At 35.1% G+C, this 21,959-nt stretch overlaps 1 protein-coding gene across 2 annotated transcripts in view; it reads right to left on the minus strand.

Moving 5' to 3' along the window:
- The window catches only part of myo1cb (myosin Ic, paralog b), a 79,684-nt gene extending 64,295 nt beyond the window's left edge, over window positions 1-15,389 (minus strand). Inside the window, exons 1-2 of one of the 2 annotated variants that reach the window (XM_056474383.1) lie at window positions 15,297-15,389; window positions 15,024-15,207 (exon numbers count right to left, since the gene is read on the minus strand). In XM_056474383.1, the coding sequence (XP_056330358.1) occupies window positions 15,024-15,116 (93 nt within the window). In that variant the 5' untranslated portion in view covers window positions 15,117-15,207; window positions 15,297-15,389. Of the gene's footprint in view, window positions 1-10,799; window positions 11,130-15,023; window positions 15,208-15,296 lie in introns of those variants that run through there. The other variant, XM_056474385.1, reaches the window with a different exon arrangement.
- Between the last annotated feature and the right edge of the window lie 6,570 nt (window positions 15,390-21,959).

A 21,959-nucleotide genomic window follows, 5' to 3' on the forward strand; every position in this document is an offset into this window, starting at 1 on the left:
GGACCTTGATCTTGCTTCCAACAACTTTTAACCTTGAAAAAGGTCGAAAAAGTGACTTTTATTAACATTTTTAATAGTAATATATTATTGATTGGTGTTTTATATTACAGTACAAAACCTTATAATAAACTGGCAGTACATTTTCAGTTATTTTACAAACTTATTTCTTTATATATTATTTCAAACTACTAAAACATCAATAAAAGTCACTTTGTTAAACTGTAGAGTTGAATTTTTAACATCAAAAGTCGACAGAGTAGAGATCAATGTCTCATAATTCAAGTCACAACCATAAATAAAATATGTAAAAAACACTTCTCAAAATACAGAAACTGTAAATTAACAGATATTTTTTACAATGTATGTTAGACCAATCAAGCCAAAACTACACTAATATTGTCTAGTCTGCAGCTTGCATTAATCAATCAATGCAACAGCCCATAAATAACTTAAAGAATGTACTTTTGTGGGTTCATAAGAGTGTCATGTTGAAACCTAATCCCGAAGAACAAAACTGGAGTCATGAAACGAAGCAAACCGTTTGGAATTGCATTGTGAAAATCTTTTGCTCCCAAAGGAACACGCTGAAGGGACAAGACGGGCTATTACAACATCCTCTTACAACATCTCAGCTATGACTAAGCATGGCAACCTCATTTCATTATCCTGCATAGCTCAAATGCAAGTCATAGGCTGAGGCGAACACACAATGCACACAAACACAATGTTCAGTTGCAGACCATTTGGCATAATGGTCAGCAGCTGACCAGACACTTGGTTGCTGCGTAAACATAACAGTTTCAAGCAAAAGGCCCAGAGTCGCCACACCCATTCATTCCACACATTACAGCCATAATTATGAGATACCAGCAATTTCCTTAGGGAAGGGCAAAAGGACTAACAACCTTAGGCCAGTGTTACTGCTGACCCAATAGGAGAGTTTAAAGACATACTCATAATAGGGCACTCGAGTCATTCTGTCCAATTAAGTACTCAGGAGCAGAGGGATTTGCTATTTTTGCATTAGACAAACCAAGTTTAGCATCGTTGACAGGACATTATTGATCTAGAGCAGGGGTGCACAAACTTTTTCATGTAAAACTAATCATTGAGAGTCGCGGGCCGATGTTAAATATACCAAACTATTTTACATTAAAGTTACTATCATTTCTTAATAAAAAAATAATTATAGAAATAATAAATAGAAAACCTTACTTTAAATTGTGTTAACTAACGCAGTATAACTTTTTAAATGATAACTTATAGCAATAAAAACAGTCATATTTATAACACAGTGGCGTTCAATGTTGAATACAATCAAGCAGAACCTGCCTTTGACTTGATATGCTCACAAAAGTCTCTTGATTTTCAGATGATAGTATGTACATTTAACCTAAATCTGATTAATTTACACCATTTAATTAAAACATTTATTTTTAGTTAGCTTTTTCACGCCTGATTCACATGGGGCTTCAGCATCAATGCTTGACAGAGGGCATGTCTGAAGTGATCGTCAAACAAAGACTATAGAATACACAAGACATGTCAATCTTTTTAATGGGGAAAGTATTGGTCAATATGGTGAATAAAGGCCCGCCTACTAGTACAGGATCCAGTCAGCGATCACTACAGACTGACAATACTCCCGGGGAGGGGCTCGGACCAGATATGCATTTCTGCAGATTTTGTGTGATTTGGATGTTTAGAAATGAAACTAAATAGACAGTTGTTTAATTTTATTGGTGATTCCTAATATGAAATTCAACGGTAAGCTTGGAAAGCAGTTTGAAGAATTTGATGTTTCCCTATTCAGACAGAATCCAGAGCATACTGCCCGAGAGGTGTTTCAAAGATGGCCGCCGACTGAAATGACTTGCTTTAAAGAGACTTTTTCGTCATAGCAGCGTCAGCCAATGAACTTAGTCCGCAATCAAATACTGTCTGAGCTGGTGTATTTGCATAAAGCAATCTGATTGGCTGACACATCCGTTGGCACTTAAAAAGGAAAAAAAATCCCTAATTCTACAGCCAGCAATGCCACGAAGGCGCCGACGGATCCACAATGCAGTTCGGCAACACCTGACCTCATCTATTCAAAGTGAATGGGAAGCATTGATGCTGATGCCCCGTGTGAATGGGGCGTTACCAATAAAACAAACAAACAAAAAGGATAATGTTAAATTTGAATTGATGAATCTCGAAACCATCCCCATCATTCTCTCTTCTTAGATGGGATGGTGGGCAAAATCAAAAGTTACCATGGGCCATTTTTAGTTCCCAGACCCTACACTGTAAAAAGCTATTAGTTAAAAAAGTGAGTAAACTCATTGCCTTCAAATCTTTAAGTAAGTAAACCATGCATTACTTAACAGTTCTAAATTACAACTTAAATACTCACATTTTTTAAGTAAAATCAACATGTAATTTTTAAAGGAATGGGTTTACTCACTTGTTTTAAGTAATCGCTTTTTTGCACTGTAGTTTGGGCATCTCTGTTCTAAGGTTTATGGTTCAAGTTTCTAATGCTCACCAAGGTTGGATTTATACCATTAAAAACACAGTATAAAAGTAATACAATGAAATTGATTAGACCTTCAAAATAACTTGGGTCTATTTTAATATATTATAAATACAATGTTGTTTCTGTAACTGAAAAACTGAATTTTCCATTACCCTAGGCTCACTTGGGTTACTTCAGAAGTCATAATGTAGTTATTTGCTCCTCAAGAAATATTTATTGATGTTTAAAATCAAAACTAAAGTGAAAAGGTAAAAAAAACAAACAAAAAAAAAACAAAAAAAAAAGCACATCATAATATTTTGGGTCACAACTTTTTCCAAGAAATGCTGATGTATATACAAATGTTTTTAAAAATTCCACTTATTTTAAAAAGAAATCTTTCGTAAATATCTTGTACTGCCACTTTTGCTGAATAATACATACTAAATTAAAAAAAAGAACAATTTCATTGAAAAAAATAAATAAATAAATAATAGGGCTGGGCGATTTGGCCTAAAATCAAAATCTCGATTATTTGACCATTTTAACTCAATTACGATTCATGAATGATTACTTTATTTATTTATTTTATGTTTTTGCCCTCATAGTTCACTGACAAGTTTTGTACAGTAAATATGCTCACATATCACAAGTGAGAGATTTTTGATTGAAGGGTGTATTACTTGATCTTAAAATAATTGAAGGAAACACACACTATCTGCTATCTATGATTATTTATTGAACATCAATGCTGAACAACTGCAATTAAAACACACATTGCCTAAAACGTGGCTCTCCGTGCTGCACATCGTCGTCACCGCTACCAAACCGACCAATCACAAAGCTTGCGTCAAGCATCGTTGTGACGTGCAAGTACATTTTCTCAAGAGGTTCTTGAGGTATTCAAAAACTACGCTAGACTGTACACATGCCCTTGGCAGAAGTACAATATCAGAATAATATAATAAGTATAAATCACGATATAATAAGTATAATTCAGCCTTAACAGAGCGGGACCACATGACTCCACACATGGTAGGAAAAGTAATTGAAAAAAATCGTCCAGGAAAAATTAGATCAATTATAGGTTCTGAATGTCAATTTAGATTACTTTTCGATTAATCGCTCAGCCCTAATGAATAAACTGCATGTATTAACTTGAGTTAAAACATGATTAAAAATTAAGACAACTGCGATGTCCTCAATATCTACGACAATAAATCAAATACAAAAAACATCATTCATCCATTCTTTTCCAATAAAGAAATATGTGAAAATAAACATCCTTCATTGTCTGGAAGAGCTTATGGCTGCATATCTTCCCTAGCAAATCACTTGTTTTTACTTTGAGTCACTCCATGTCTGGTAACAACTGCCATGTCTGGGAAATGAGGTGCTTTAATGAGGTGTATAGTAGGCATGGTAAATCGAAATCTGATGTTGACTGCTCTGAAACATGCCAGGACTAGACTTCCCACAATCTACTGCGTTTGCGATACTATCAACATGTGATAAAATTCCTAAAGAAGCCCTCAATAATAAGGCACAAACGCCTACAAACTGTGACTCTTAACTCTAAGAATAAATTATTATAAATTATAAACAAACAATGACTGCAAATACCAGCTGAGCATTTTAAAAGGTGTGCCGTGTCCAGTTTCACACACTTCTTCATTAACACTAACAGAACAGATGCGCTTCGACTTTTTATAGAAAATTGTATACGAGTTTACAGCCCTACTTTTGACTTATTTGTTTATAATTTTACCAAATTCTATGACATTCTGCAGTAGGGCTGGGCTCTGAAAAAAAAATACATATCACAATATATATCCTGACAACTATTTTGATTACAATATAATACTATTGTTGTAAATTCAATGAATTAATGTTTTATACACTGTTAAAAATGTAGGGTTCCACACAATTCATTCACGTTGTCAGAACACTAATCCATTAAGTGAATGTAACCAATTTAATCTCCCCATGAAATCAAAACTAACCATATGATTTTGTTAGCTCACATTGCTAGTTTTGTGGTGAACAATTCATCTGTGCATGTTATTAAGAGAAAAAAATTGTTTGCCCTTCTGATCTTTAATTGAAATTTGAAAATGCACTTCCTGTATTTTTTTTTTTAGTTAAATTGTGAGATTATGTATATCTTAGGAATTGGGCGTGGCTAACATATCTAATCACGCTGCTCCAACTGTCAGTTTTGACAACAAACAGAAATGGTGTGGAGGAGGAGTCTGTTAGGTTGCAATAACTCTTCCCAAACCCTTTTCCCAATCTTTCTGAATGAAATCCCTACTTTAATACATCCGATCAGCTTGCAGTAGAAAAAACAAGCCTCACCCACTGTTTTGTAATTTAATATAATAAAAATAATGGTCACAGCTTCCGGTTCGAGTGGACTTTAAGTAGATTTAATGTAAAACAATTAAGTTTCCCTGAAAAAAAATCTCCATATTTGTGTTGTTTCAGCCGATTTTCAACAGGTAGTTTGAACAAGTAGTGTATAGATACTGACCACATGTAAAAGATAATTTCTTTGTTACATTTTATAGTATATACTCAAACATTTACTCTTTCATATGTGATCATATTTCTTACTTTATTTAGAACTTCAGGGCAAATGTTTGATAAAAATGTAGAAATATTAAATAAATATTTCTAAAATATAAAACACTTACCAGGTCCAACCTATTTTTTCAAATCTTGCTAAATAAAATGCAAACACTACTTTCAAGATTGGAACTTTCTCAAGATGCTGTTATTGATGTTTCTGTCTGCACCCCCGCTATGGATATTGCGCTCATAAATTATAAAAAAAATATTACCATAAAAACTGTATTTTGTGACACCACAAAATAAACGATAGAGCATAATAAGAAAGGATAGACTTTTTATTTTGTCCATATGATATATATCATCTCATATAAACAGCCCTATTTCAGTTTATAGACAATGACATATTTAGGACTGGATTCCGCAATTCAATCCATGTTTTCCAAATCACTGAAACCATAAGGCCTTAGTTATGACGCTCAAATGAAAAACAGCACCTGCTTCAAATGTAGCAACAACATTGCTTTTTTTGAAACAACACTATGACAGAGTAGATATTGTATAGGGAGATCCTTTATTGATTTTCCAACCACTTCCATCATGGAGACAATAGATTCGTCAAAAATGGATAACAATTCTGGAACATTCAGGCACCATATGCATATTTCTGTGGTTTGGGTTAAGGCCACACCTGGCCTAGATTGCATGACTTATCTTCATGCAGGAGAGAGAGCCTGGTTAAAGGTTAACCCATGCCTTACAGATCTCAATGTGATCGTGAGAAGCAAAGGGAGCTCATAAAGTGATCACTTCAAAGGTTTGATAAAGACCAGCTCTGAAACATTGATTTATCCTGAGAGGATAACAAGACATAAGCATGTGAAGAATGGTACCATGCACAAGATAACCCATAGAATGGCTTTCATTCTCATGCTTTAAGGGCACCAGGTCATCAGTGCTTAGGAAGGAAAAAACTGTTTGCTGTGTTCAAATGTGGGAACACAATGGATGAAAAGTAATATGGATGTACAGTGAAAAGAAGCAATCACCGCTGTAAACTCATCTCAAATTGCACCTCTGGAACAAGGAATGCAACCTTGGCTTGTGTTATAATAATCCCTCAGCTCCAATGTCCGTCCTTGTCAATCACTGAAGATTGTAAGCCCCAGTGAAAGGATCGCAGATGGATTACAGAATATATCACACCATCAGGTTAATCAGTAGTCCGTGCATGTGTGTCACTCCGTGAACCAGGATCTTAAGCTCCCAAAACACACAGTCAGCGCAAGTCACATAATAGGAGCGGGTAAACACATCTGCAATCTCAAATGACTCATTGCTCATTCGACGAGAATAAGTGAAAACATTTGAATGACGGTCTATGCAATGAAAATATCTCTTACTTCTCCTTGTAGTCTGTTTAAGAACCAAAAGTACAACAAAGCTTCAAATCTTTTAATATTATGATATGCAGTGGCCAAAAAATACTAAGACATTATACATTTTTAATAAGTGACTGAAATGCTTTTATCTTTCACTTCTAAAAGAAATGAAAAATGTTGCTCATCCCAAATTTTCCAAAGTTTTTTCACAACTATACATCAAAGTACCTGAACCACAGTGCAATTGCAGTAATTTTAATGGCCATTATGAACAAGAATCTTGAAATACCATTAAAATGAACCGTGCATTTTCAGAGCTATAGATAAAAGTTTTTGTTCTGGCCTTTGCATTCTTTCCCTGATATGGAGCAGAACGGAGTACAAGGGCAGGGCCTTCAATGGGAAACTTCAAGTGGAAAAGCCACAGCTAAATTAAGAAAAACTGCAGATCCTACAATGAGCTCATGACTCACCACAGGGCATAAAGACATTTACTCACACAAGTCCACAGTCTCTTTCTTATCCCCTGTTCTTTCCACCTCCAACACTTTTCAGTTCTCGCACTAAATCTAGATTAAAAGCTGCTTAGTTGTTCATTCAGTAAACAAATAAGCTATCAGTAGCTATGTTTCCATCCAAAGATGCGAATAAAATTTATGCGCAAAACTGGATTATAGCATAACAGATGTGCGAATAAAGCAGCGTAAAACGTACTTTACTGCGGTAGGAGAAGCTGCGTCAATCTTTTCTTTATTTAATAAATGACTTGCACCTCAGAAGAAAGTATGCTCACACGCAATTAATGCATGGTGGCATCTGAAGGTGTGAGACGCAGAGCACAGACGGTCTGGAGATAATTAATAATAGAATAAAATCAATACTGAAATGGTTAAGGCGTTTTAGAATGACCAAAACAACATTTTAGATGTTTTATAATGTGCTTAGCCTGCTGGTTTTTCCATTCACACACATTTTTACCATCATATATCTTTTAACAAAAATCACCCTTTTTTTAATGCATACTGGAATTTGTTTGGTAAAAATGTTTTAATTGTAGTTTAGGCGCATTTTTTCTTATCGAACAAAAAGTTTATGTTGCTCATTTTTTAAATTTATGCGCATCTTGGCATTTCCATCAACCGTATTTTTATGCGCATATCCAAAATGTACATAAAAATAGGTGGATGGAAACATAGCTAATGCTACCACCACTCATACTCCACATGCAAACATTTCATACTACACAATTACATGGGTGAATGACTGTCTACTGAAGAAAGACCTATCAATGTGGAGATAAAACATCAAAGATGTTCACAAAACTATTTTGCTTCGGCAATGCAATCAAAACATCAAAACAGGATGTTCAAAATGATCAAAAAGTAGTGTGGGAGTTGAATATTTGATGAAAGATAAGATTACACAGACAAAAAGTGCATTATGAAGTAAATAGTGTAAGGTCATACAATTGACTAATTTTAGTCAACTAAACGCAGAACTTCAGCTCAAAGCAAGCAGTTGGTTAACCCTGAACACTTCCTGTTCTGAGTATCTGAGATGCAGGTGTATCCCCTCTGAGATCTCTCTGGGACACGTTGACAGCTGACAGACCAGCAATGAAGGAAGGGCTGGGTTTGCACAGCCACACACGTCACCAGCTCTCCCACTCCAAACCAAATATTCCTCCACAATCTCATCATCTCCATAAACAAAATGAACGGAGAATAATTGGGAGATTAAGAAACAGACTAAACAAGTAGTCTCAACAGTCGATACAGCAAGTGTTTTTTGTCCAACACAAAGTATGACTATGTGCTTTTGGTACGATGGAAAATGAAACACACACTGTACACTTACATGGCTCACGGCTCAATTGTCTGGGGAAGCTGGAAAATAGTTTAAGTACAAAGTTGTCCACTAACCAAAACTGCTCCGAAAATATGCCCTATCCCAAAGTATTTCCCTTAGACAAAGTCACAAAAGTATCAATTACAAGTCTGAGTAAATCAGTTTTTTAGGCTCCTGGACGGGATATAAATTTTCAGGAGCACATAGAGCCATAGTTCATTGAGAAGCTGTGCAAACACTGTAAACATCACAGAGAGATTATCTCAATGTCTTTATTTTTTGATTAAATCAATTTCCATTTTGAAACCAATTTTTCAGTAAATTATGGCGCTGTGTAGTAAACGCTGCTCCATCTGAAAGCATGTGTTGAAGGTTTACTAGAACCGGCTTGACTGACAAAATGCGCATGAAAACCAACATCGAAAAATGTCCCAACCCTACTTTCCACTCATTTAAATGTACTTGTAAAACACATTACCATTGCCCTCATTAATGCACTCATTAACATGGGCGTGATCAGATGTTTACTGTTCTTTTGTTCCATATCTAATGATTCTTATCTGACAGCAAAAGAAAGGCTTGGTTTGCTGTTGAAACTTTGTGAACACATGAAGTGGTTCTAAAACAATTCAAAGCACATATGTGTGCTGCACTTATATTGTATGCCTGGTTAGAAAAAAATCAGGCTGGACAGGTACAGTACTCTATTATTAACATAAAAACTGAAGTATACTTTAAGATTAACAAGACTAATCTTTTGCAACACTACCACTAGAAATGAAAAACACACATTTCTTGGAACACAGCGCACACACACCTCTAATCTAGCATGTTTATTGCATTATTCAACCATTTATAGAAGCCCAAGCAACTGTCAGCTCCTAAATGTTGTCAATTATACTAGTTACACCATCAATCCAGTGTTGCGCAATAAAACAGATCTCCCACTGCAACTCTGCAAGCAATTCATTAAACTTGACAGGCTCGTCTTCGCCAGGTTTTTCGACACATGAAAACAGGAATGACATGCAAGAGGGGAACGTGCATGAGGACACTTGAGGACACGACCTGTCAGTGACCTTAAGATGTCATCAGCACAGTGCTGCTCGGCCACACAGGTGAAAGCAACATCCTCTTATACATGGAGTATTGTAAAAACAACGCATTCAACACAATTTTACAAGATTGACCTCTGAGGTGATGCGGAGTATGTTCCCAGTGGAGGAGCTAATGTAATTAGTCTAAGGGAGGTTATTTTGGCATGACAAATGATTAGCATTTGGTCTTCTTCAACTCCCTATGCCCATTAGAGAGTCCTGAAAAGAATGTGGTATGAAGCCGCCCAAATCACTCCCTAACAAAAGCTTTGGATATAGAGGTTTGTTTGTATTACCATCATGCATTTGAATCAAATGGGAACAGGTTAGGGTAGTATTTTCATGAATAACAGAGTGAAGTAGGAGGTGATCTAAGTGGTCATAAACAAATGACAGTTGCTGCGTTTCAAACCCTAGAGAGCTGACATACACCTGATGCCCTAAAATGCTGTCTAGACATAGAGCGTACTAGCGTCTTAGTGAAAAACAATAATATTAAAAATGCCAGTTTTGGAATTCTGAACAGTTAAAGCTTGTTTAGACAATTTATGTGTACAGACTGAAGTTTGATATAAATGTCCTTATTAAAATTGGACATGGTTTATTTATTAAAGTGCTATGGTTCTAAAGTGCTAACAATATGGTACATTTATTATTATTTGTATAATATGTTTTGCTAAACATGCTTAAACTATGGTTAAATGATTAAACTAAGACTATAATGTGGCAAAACATGGTTAATTTGTGGTTACTATGGTTCAGCTACAGAAACCACAGCTTGTTCTTTGGTTTAATGGGATATCTGAAATGGATTTCCATTTGTAAAAGTAGTAACTTTTTTCTGTTCACACTCGCAAAACAGACTCTACTCAAGTGTGGACAAAATTCAGAATTAGACTGGCAGTCCGAAAAATGTTAAGAGCCGCTTTAACACAGATACGTTAAGACAATTACATGTATTACGTTAGTTTTTATAATAATAATAATAATAATAACAATAATAATAACAATAATAATAATAATAATAATAATAATAATAATAATAATAATAATAATAATAATAATACATATTATTGTAAATATATGCGCTTTTTAACAAATAACTGTCGTTATTTCAGTTCATTTTTAAAGCTCGGTTCATTACGAATCGGATATGTACAGGAAGAGAACTGCTCTGACCGATTCTCTCCGATTCTCGAAAGAATCATTTACACCGATTTTATGAACCGTTTCAAACGATTCACTCATTCATCTACTGAACACAGCAAATGTGCAAGAAACAAATCGTTTCGAAACACAGACAGACACTACACGTGTGAATTCAAAACCCATACGTCATGAAACGTAAACTGACATCGTGCTTTGATTCTGGCTGAAATGAATGGCGCGTCTACCACTTACCTTGATTAAAGCACGCCAACTTCAAATCCCGCAACGTCCAAAACAACCGTAATACTGCATAAGAGAAACACGGCGGTGATGGGAAACTTCTTCTCTCACTTCAGCTGTAATCTGCACTTTTCTCTCCTGTGTGAATCCCACTGAACTTAATATTTAGCCCTGTATGGCACTAAAAATCCGCTTTTACGTCGCGCTGGCAGATGCAGAGTACAGGAGATTTAAGTGTAAATAAACAGAGAGTCATGCTCTGGTTAAAGTAACTAACGTCATGCCAAAGGACACTCGGAACTGTATTGAAGCGAATGTTAGAGATATATTACCACTACCAACCGGCAGCCGCCCTCTCTTCTCTCTCTCTCGCTCTCTCTCTCCCTCGACCAGGAAGTTCACGACTAATATAATAATGTGTATTTCTGGGACTTTCAATACAGTGCAGTAAAAAACATTGGGAGCTTTGAGTGGAAAATCAAGCGATTTTTAAAATTAAGATTGCCTGTTTATTCCATTCAGAAGCATGATATGTAATATTTAAATACAAAAATAGGAGCACGGCTTATAATTTCCTCTCATTAGTATGGCTAATCGCTTATTCAGATTGCATGTGCTTGTCTGCATGTGTGGTTTTTGTGAATAATAACTTTGTATTTCGACAAATGCATCAATCTTGAGCCATGATGGACATTTGAGATAAAGTAGGCGTTACTCGAAACTGAGCATATAAGCGTTATAACGCCCTCTACTGAGGATAAAGAATAAAACAACACAGTCAACGGCACCCTGGGATAGATTGCAGTGTTATTTATGTGTAATTGATATAATATTGTTTTTTTATTGATTTTCTACGTTTCTCTATTAGGTCCGTATAGCCAGCCTGGTGAGATGGGTGGTTCTTTTTTTCTTAAAATATGGACCTTTTTGCAGTTATTAGCCTCATTTTCTATTTAATTATGATATTATCTACTTTTTAAGCACTATTTTTTGCTGGATTTAGCTTTTCCCCCGGGTGCTCCGGTTTCCCCCACAAGTCCGAAGACATGCGCTATAGGTAAATTGGGTAAGCTAAATTGTCCGTAGTGTATGTGTGTGTGAGGATGTTAGTGTATGTGTGTGTATGGGTGTTTCTCAGTGATTGGTTGCAAAGGCATCCGCTGCGTAAAACATATGTTGCATAAGTTGGCAGTTCATTCCGCTGTGGCGACCTCTAATTAATAAAGGGACTAAACGAAAAGAAAATGAAATGAATGAAATACTGTATTTTGATGCTCATGTAATTGGCATTATTAAGCCCAAATCAACAATTCTCTCAAATTTATTGCATGATTTTAAAGAGATAATTCACCCAAAACTGAAAATTATTTCATCATTTACAGACTTTTATTTGTTCAAAACCTGTTTGACTTTTTCTTTGACTGTTGAACACAAAAAAGATATTTTGAAGAAAGCTGAAAACCTGTAACCATTGACGTCCATAGTATTTGTTTTTCCTACTATGGAAGTCAGGGGTTACAGGTTTTTAATTGCAGGTTTTCTTCATTTTGGCTGAACTATTCCTTTAATTGGGGCGACATGATGGTTCAGTGGTTAGCACTGTCACCTCATAGCAAGAAGGTAGCTGGTTCGAGTCCCAGTTGTTATTTGTGGATGTGGCATGTTCTCCTATGTTTGCGTGGTTTTCCTCCGGGTGCTCGGGTTTGCCCACAGACATGAGGTATAGGTGAATTGAATAAACTAAATTGGCCGTAGTGTGTGAATGGTTAATGGGTTGGAGCTGAAAGGGCATCCGCTGTGTAAATCATATACTGGAATAGTTGCCGGTTCATTCCACTGTGGTGACCCCTGATAAATAAGGGACTAAGCTGAAGGTAAATGAATGAATAAATCCCTTTTTATGCTATTCAGAAGGTAAATCTCTGAATGCCAATGACAGATTCACTGCCATTCATTCAGAGCATCTCTCTTTTCTTTCAGTCTACACACACACAGTGAAAGGAAAGCCACGTCTAAACATTCCAGCGTATCAACTCAGCGTAAACACTGCTGAAAGACAATCCCCCATGTCAAGGTGACCTGATGGCTGATATAGTGCATGTGAAGTGCAGTGTCCTGCTGTAGCCAGAGGGTGGAGTGATCGATTCTGCTCTCCACCAAACCCTAGACCGACATTAAGCACATTTGTGCCGACCGGCTGAACAGAGAGGAAAGGTTGTATCCTGTTGACAAGGCAATGTCGGACAGACAGGCTGTACTAAAGGGAGTGTCCATGTCTCCTGTCACCGGTCGAGTGGAAATGGGCATAACGCTTACTGTTCCTGCCTTTATCACTTATTTAATAATAGTACAGCATTTTTTTTTTATTTAAGGGGTAGTTCACACAAAAAATATTATATTTTAAGGAATTTTTTGAAAACCGGTAACCACTGCCTTTCAATATTGACAAAATTAGTTAATGCCAATCAACATTCTTCAAAATATCTTACTTTGTGTTCAACACAAGAAAGGCACTCATAAAACTTTGGAGCAAGTGGAGAGTGAGTAAATGATGACAGAATTTACATTTTTAGGTGAACGTTCTCTTTAATGTACCTCCCTCTCAAGCTCAAACATAGCCAGCGAGGGTGACATGACCTTGCCAGAAAGTCAGGAAAAGTATGCTGTTCCGGAATTTTCTGTGTCATTTCCTCATCCAAGTTGAATTACATTCCGACCTCTATTTAATGGATACTAAACTCAAGTGGTTCTCAAACTAGAAAAGACACGCAAAACAGATTCTTATCAACAAGATTCCAGTGTTACACTAGACTAAATGAACCAAGGAGAAAGCTCTTCAAACTAAAGAAAACAAGTCGACTAAAAGAAGAAAAATGGAGCATTTTTGAATGAAGCGGGTGTAACACTCACAGTCAACCAGAGCGTTTCCTTTGGAACTTTTATGCAATCCATAAGAAACATTTAAACTTCTGTCAGAGTTAATGGTCATTTTCCATGCACACACAGACAGATTCTAGTATACACCCTACATTCCTTGGAGTGTGCTGGAGCGATCCAGACCAATTTCTCAACATTAAGATGTGTTCGAAGGAAAAACATCACACAGATACAAAATACTGACTATATTCTCCATATCAAAAGCCATTTGACATTTTATAACAAAACAGTCCTAAGTGTATTGAAAATACGAGAAAACTTAACATTCCCACATAATACTAAAGTAATTTATAGTAAATTCTATAGTGTTAGAATAAATCTGTTGGGGTAATTCTATACTTACTGTGGTGAAACACAATAAAATGCTGAGTTGTTTTAACACAGTGTTGGGTCAAATATGGAACTCAAAGTTTAATTAAAAAAAACATAACCCAGTTCTGAGTTTATCCCTATTTGACCCAACACTGCGCATATTTTTTTAGAATGTACCCAATACACTAAGTTCTCTACAACTAGGGGTATATTATACTACAATACACCGGTTTACTGTAGTAATATATATATATATATATATATATATATATATATATATATATATATATACTGTTGTACAATATTCATTACTGTTTCTCAGTTCACTATAGTTAATACAACAGCATGCTGTAGCATTCAATAACAACGAGTTGTAAATAGTGTCATATATGAAGAGTTCAGATGAAAAATCTCTAAATGCCATGTAAAAAAATTCTCAGCCCCCTGTTTATGTTCAAGTATTTCACTTTAAAGGCATTGAAAAGAACTTATTTGTCACTATAAAAGTCAAATTTATTAGTCTACACTCAATAGTCGGAGAAAATTGGTAATTTTAGAAGAAAATATTGATCGGCATTTAGAGTTTTTTGCATCTAAACTCCTCATATATATATATATATATATATACACACAGTATAATACACTTTACAACAGTATGGTTCAAAACACTAGTATTTACTTTAAATTACTGTAGTACTTTTTCATGTGGGCTCATTCAAAGCCAGTCAAAACCATGCAATTTCATTTTGCAATGGTTGCTTTTATTATAAACAAACATTTGCTGACAATATAGATCTTGCTTACATCATGGAAAATACTAAAAAGCTCTCATTTTAGGGCATGCACAGTTATGATCAACACAAAATATCCCGACAGTAAGCAATTTGTTATGAACTTGTTAGTGTACTTGTCTTCATGAATGAGTTTTAAATCCCATTCTGACATAATAAAGAATTTTCTCATTTCAGCAGTCTAAAAGTCACTTACCTTTGTGCAGCTTTGACAGTAAAACTCTCCATTTTTCCCCGGAGGTAGAATGATTTCTCCTGTGGGAATGAGCTGGATCTTCAGCTCCATCATGATGTGTTTCTTTGACTTTGTACGAGTGGCGTTCCTCACAGCAGCCTGTGAATGAAGAGGCACTTCAATCCGCCTCACCGGGGCTTCTGCTCTGTTGGATAGAAGAGAAAGAGGGAGGACATGGATTATCACTGACAGAAAGATGAAGCAAACCAGGCTGTGTGGTGTTGTCGTATTTACCCCTTGCCAAAAAGAGAGTCAGTTTAGACTGTTAGATGTGTAAATGATGTCCAGGTCTGGTCTCTAATGAAAGTGTCCGGACACTGAGCTGCCCTGAGAGTCTGCCGTCAGGGCTTCCTCTTGGCTTTAGCATCCTGTCCTCGACATTCCCTGGTAAACACCGGAGGAGCTTTCCTCACTCCATTTCCCCTGCACACACTTGAAGCAGATACACGTTACTGATGCATAAAAAAGAGCGAGTTTTGATGATGACAGGTTAAAGGAAATATCATTTTTGGGGGAAAGAAGGGAGGTATGGTGGGTTGGATGTATCTTATTATAGGTTTACTGACTGGTTGTAATATTTTGACATAAACAATCAGCTGACCTTTAGCCACACACGTAGACCTCTGCATTTTTTTAGGGTCACGCACACATTAACTGTTAATTCATTGATAATTGATATAAAATAGATAAACAAACAGAATTATATATATATGGAATATAATTATATATCATTTTAGCATCGATATCGCAATGTGATCATTTACAATAGTGACATCGTGAGAGGGGTGTGGCTGCAGACTTGATGCAGTGGAATCTGAGCTGCATCCAATGCTTTTTAATAGGCTCACCTAACCCCACCACTAACCCTACCCGCCATCACAGTGACGTCACTCACTCCATTTGACTGCATTGTGTCTGGCATTGCATCGCTGAGTGATGCAATCTCAGCTTGCATCATAAAGGCTGCATCCAGATACTATTGCATATTGTGAGGATACGCAATGTTGGGTCTGGATTATAATTCATCATTTTAAAAGTGTTTTTGAGGCCTGTGACTGCGTGAGAGTTTTAAAAGCATTCAGACATAAGAAATTGTACTATATGAACCTTACGATTATTTTTTTTGAATAGTTTATAAAACGAAGACTATGTAGAATTATTTTATATTTGATTCTTTACTCACTGTATACCTGATACAGTTCGACTCCTCAGAAAACAATAAAAGAGATTGTAGATTATTTCTTATATTAATTCACTCCTCCACAGAATCATCCCAATCAATATAAAATGATAAATTCTTTCCAGAAAATTATTCAACTCATCTAGTAGGATTGTATTCATATCGCAAAATAAAAAAAATTGCAATGTTAGATTTTTTCCAATATCGTGCAGCCCTATTAGCTTATTAGCCCCCGTTTTTATTTTATTTTTTTTTAAACAGAGCAGTGAAATTTTCACAGAATGTCTGATAATATTTTATTCTGGAGAATGTACCCAAACTTATTTGTTTTATTTTGGCTAGAATAGAAGCAGTTTTTAATAAAAAAAAAAAAACATTTTAAGGTCAAAATTATTAGCCCCTGTAAGCTATATATTTTTTCCATAGTCTACAGAACAAACCATCAATATACAATAACTTGCCTAATTACTCTATCCTGCCTAGTTACCCTAATTAACCTAGTTAAGCCTTTAAATGTCACTTTAAGCTGTATAGAAGTGTCTTATACATAATATCTGTCTCTTGATCAGTAAGAGTCTCTTTATTTAAAATTGCCATCACTACATATAAATAATTTTATTTGTAACTCCTACACTGAGGATATATCTTATGTCTCTACATATATGTAGGCCTATAAATATCAATTTAATATTAACGCAATAATTATAGTAGTAGCAGTAGTAGCTTCATAATCATTACGCTAATTAAGACAGCAAAACATTTCCTTTTTGACACACACACACACACACACACACACACCCATATATATATATATATATATATATATATATATATATATATATATATATATATATATATATATATATATATATATATATATATATATATATATATATATATATATATATATATATATATATATATATATATATATATATATTATTCTATATTTATAATATATGTGTCAAAGAGGAGATGTTTTGTCTGTATCAAATTAAATTGATTTCAGATACATAGAATAGGGTTAAATAATGTTTCATAGTCATTGATAGTCATCCATTGTTCTCCAGCCCCCGACTGCAGCTTTGCACAAGAAGTTTGGCTAGAGGAGAAATGGTTGTGCCCAACTGAGTCTGGTTTCTCTCGAGATTTTTTCCTTCACTTTTGTCACTTGGTGAAGTTTGTTCCTCTCCACTGGCTTGCTTAGTTTGGGACTTGTAGAGCTGCGCATCGACGGATTTGCTCTTCAGTGTTTGGACTTTCAGCAGTGAAAATGAAACCACACTGAACTGAACTAAACTGAACTCTGAAAACTGGACTGACACAGTTTCAGTTTATTAGAACTTCTATGTTAAGCTGCTTTGACACAATCCACATTGTAAAAGCGCTATAGAAATAAAGATGAATTGAAAAATTGAATTGAATAATTGAATTCAGTGTGACAGATATATTTATGTAAAAATGAAACAAAAATCTGACCTGTACTTGATAAAAACGTTAAAACAATAAAAGATCATACAAAAATTTAATATTATTAATTATTGAGTAGGGGCATCACGGTAGCGCAGTGGGTAGCACAATCGCCTCACAGCAAGAAGGTTGCTGGTTTGAGCGTTGGCTGGGTCAGTCTGCATATCAGTGTGGAGTTTGCATGTTCTCACCTTGATCGCATGGGTTTCCTCCAGGTGCTCCAGTTTCCTCCAAAGTGCAAAGACATGTGTTATAGGTGAATTGGGTAAGCTAAATTGTCCGTATGTATGTTTGTAAATGAGTGTGTATGGATGTTTCCCAGTGATGGGTCGCCGAAAGAGACTAAGCCGAAAAGAAAATGAATGAATTAATGAGTAAAGTGGTTTGAAAGAAGGTGAAGTATGAAGATTTTGGCAATTATATTAGTATTTTTAATACACCGTAAAACCCAACTGTCAACTTTATCAAATGAAATGAGTGTAGTTAACTCAAAATTGACTGAAAGTTAATTCTACTCATTTGAAAAGAGTTTTGAACGGTTATGAGTTAATTAAATACCAAATTACTTCAACTTAAATGAAGTTCACAGTACTCATATAGATTAGGTTTTTTTTACTCAAATGGTTTGTTGCAATCGGTTTCCTCAAACGGTTTAAGTAACCTTAACTTATTGAGTTTTACAGTACTCCATTGGTTTGAGTTCTCTTCATTTATTGGGTTTTGCTGTGCTCAAATTGCTTCGTTTAGTCAAAAAGATTAAGTTAAGTCACAGTACTCATCTGCATTAGTTTTTGAACTTAAATGCTTTGTAGCAATCGGTTTCCTCAAATGGTTTGAGTTACCTTAACTTTTTGGGTTTTCTAGTGTAAATTTTGTATGTTTTTAAATTAAATTAAAATTTATATGCCAAATTGAACCCAACTTTTGGTTTACTCCATATTTTCCCAAAATTTGGGTTGAAAACCAGATTTTTTATTACTATTTATTATTATTACTATTGTATATTGCTATTGTTGAGTGTATATAAAGTGTTTATAGTACTGTTGTTCCCCTTAATGACATTTGGGAGTCTTCTCTAAATCATGGTAAAACGTATGATTGTTATTATTTTTAAAAGTAGGGAATTGAAAACGAAAAAAATAATAATCAAGAAGGAACCATATACTAGTGCTATGGGAAGACTGCGTGTTTGCTGGAGAGTTCCTCTTAGAAATAAATCTGCCTACAAGTTTATAGTACATCTTAAGTGCTTTGAAATCACAATACACGACTCCCTGAAACTGTGATTGCCACAAGGGGAAATGACAGAGACTCACATCCTCTGACCTGTGACTTTAGTTGAGACATTCACGATTTCTGGGCATCAACAGGAAAGAGTGGCCTTGGCATCCCGGAGCACAGTATGATCTATATTTGGGTAAAGACACAGATCCCTGTCAGCAAAGGATTTAGTGAGTTGCATAAAGCTGACATAGAAAGGTTTTATCTGATGACAGTTTAATGCTTTGGTTGTCTTGGTTGTATAAAGTGTGCTGGGAGCACAACAGATGGTCAGCATAAGAGCAAAAAAAAAATGACAGGGAATTAAAGATCATGCAAACACAGATCAACTGCAGATGGTTTAGACTGAGACTGAATGCTGGATTAATGATATCCTGTTTGTAAAAAAGGGAAATCGTGGACTCGTTTGAGGTGTGGTGGGTGAGAATAAGTGAAGCGCAGGGCAAACTTAACTTTGGGTGTTCATACTCACTTGGTAAAAAGAACTGCAACAGTTACGTAAGAGGACCTTTAAAATAACTCTTGAAAATAAGTGGAACAACTATTTTAAAAGAAAAAGGAAGCATCACATATTTCATCCTATTTCCTATGTCTCGCTCTAATTATTTTGCAACTGTCCAGCAGAATTTCTCACGAATGGTTTCTTTTTACTTTATAAACAATACATTTAACTACTATTCCTAATTAATTAACTCTTTTAGCATTTTTCTCTCCTAAAATCATGATAAAGATGTATAATAGTCTTAATTTTGCTCAATAAATTAACCAATTAATTAATAATCAAATTAAACAGGAAATATTATAAAGTGTGCAAAACACTACATGTTAGGGATTATTTCCTAAAATAATCAAACCACAAGAACACTATAACGTATGTTTTCTACTTATTTTTAAGAAGCAGGCATTAATAATCATTGGTTGCGTTTTGATGTCAATAGTAGATACATACAACAGCACCACCTACTGGGAACGTGATGCATCTTCAGATTCAATATAATGGAAAATGCCATACTAAAACTGTTGAAAAATTGATGAAGTTATTTCTATAACTATCTATCTATCTATCTATCTATCTATCTATCTATCTATCTATCTATCTATCTATCTATCTATCTATCTATCTATCTATCTATCTATCTATCTATCTATCTATATCTATCTATCTATCTATCTATCCATGCATCCATCCATCTATCCATCCATCCATCCATCCATCCATCCATCCATCCATCTATCTATCTCTCTGTTCGTCCGTCCGTCCGTCCATCCATCCATCTATCTATCTAAAGAAAAAGTATATTATTTATATACATATTATCTATTTTTTCCCAGAGATGGGTTGTGGCTGGAAGGGCATCCGCTGCGTAAAAAAGTGCTGTATAAGTTGGCGGTTCATTCCACTGTGGCGACCCTGGATTAATAAAGGGACTAAGCCGAAAAGAAAATGAATGAATGAATGAATGAATATTATCTATTTTCTTTAAAGTGAATTAACCTTATGACCACTTGTCTGCATTAAGTTTCAGATATGTGAAAAAATAAATTAAATAAAAGGAATATTTAAAGAATGTTACAACTCTACAGTAACATTACATATTATTTAACCATTTGGCAGACGCTTTTATCCAATGCTACTTACAAATGAGACCAAGAGACTAATTAAGACTAATGCAGTAAATAAAATTAAAAAGAATGGGGGAAAAGGTGGCTTTTAGAAGTACAACGAGAGAGCTTGTGATTTTAGCTGTAACAAACTCCCTATCAAACTTGCTAATTTTCACAAACAAGCTTTGGAAGCAGGTGAGCTTGCATTCTGCCACACTTTTTCTCCTCACAAATCTATAATATGGAATAATCAGAATGTGCTGCGGAGTAAAAATTCTCATTTTATCAATGAATGGGTGGACAGAGGAATAGTTTTTATTTTAGATTTATTAAAAAGGACAGTAACATTTATTCTTTGGTGCAACGCAGTGGCGCAATAGCTAGTGTTGTCGCTTTACAGCAAGAAGGTCTCTGGTTCGAGCCTCGGCTGGGTCAGTTGGCGTTTCTGTGAGGAATTTGCATGTTCTCCCTGCATTCGCGTGGGTTTCCTCAGGGTGCTTCAGTTTCCCCCACAGTCCAATGACATGCAGTACAGGTGAATTGCGTAGGCTAAATTGTCCATAGTGTATGTATGTGTGCAAATAAGTGTGTAAGGGTTTCCCAGTGATGGGTTGCGGCTGGAAATGCATCCGCTGTATAAAACATATGCTGGATAAGTTGGCGGTTCATTCTGCTGTGGCGACCCCAGATTAATAAAGGGACTAAGCCGAAAAGAAAATGAATGAATGACTTTACTCTGAGTTTTCTGCAATTTATGAAAGTACATTTTGCCCAGAGTATATGATTGGGTTATACAATCTTTTTCTACAAAAACTATTACATTTGACTAGAACTTATGCTTATACAGACTTAAAATGTGAAATGCCTAAATTAATTATTGGAGGTGTGGAAATTACTAATATTAAATGTAATCATTTTTAGAATAAATTTTGTTAATAAGTCTAGCTTGTACACTAAAGCATTTTATAAGTGGAAATTAAATTACCCGGTTCTATCCATAAAATTTGGCCTGGTATCAATAAGTTTCTAGTACCTAATAAGATGAAAGAACTTTATTTTAAAATCCTTCATAATTACTATCTCTGTAATTCTTTACTATTTAAATTTAATACCATGCACATTCTGTAATTCTAATCTGGAATAATAGCGCATTTATTTTTAAAAATGCAATTTTGTAGAAAATTTTTGGACAGAAATATCTTGGATTGTTTTCTCAGCTTACAAAACCTTTTTGATTTTAAGACAATTAATTTATTGTTTTTGATTTGGGAGTCAGGTTGTAAGGAAATGGGCAGTGTGTTGAAATTTTTAACTTGTGGTCTTTTCCATTTTCACAAATGTAGTTATTCAGTGTTTGCCTA

This window comes from Danio aesculapii, chromosome 15 (assembly GCF_903798145.1).
Source record: "Danio aesculapii chromosome 15, fDanAes4.1, whole genome shotgun sequence".
In the NCBI taxonomy this organism is placed as follows: domain Eukaryota; kingdom Metazoa; phylum Chordata; class Actinopteri; order Cypriniformes; family Danionidae; genus Danio; species Danio aesculapii.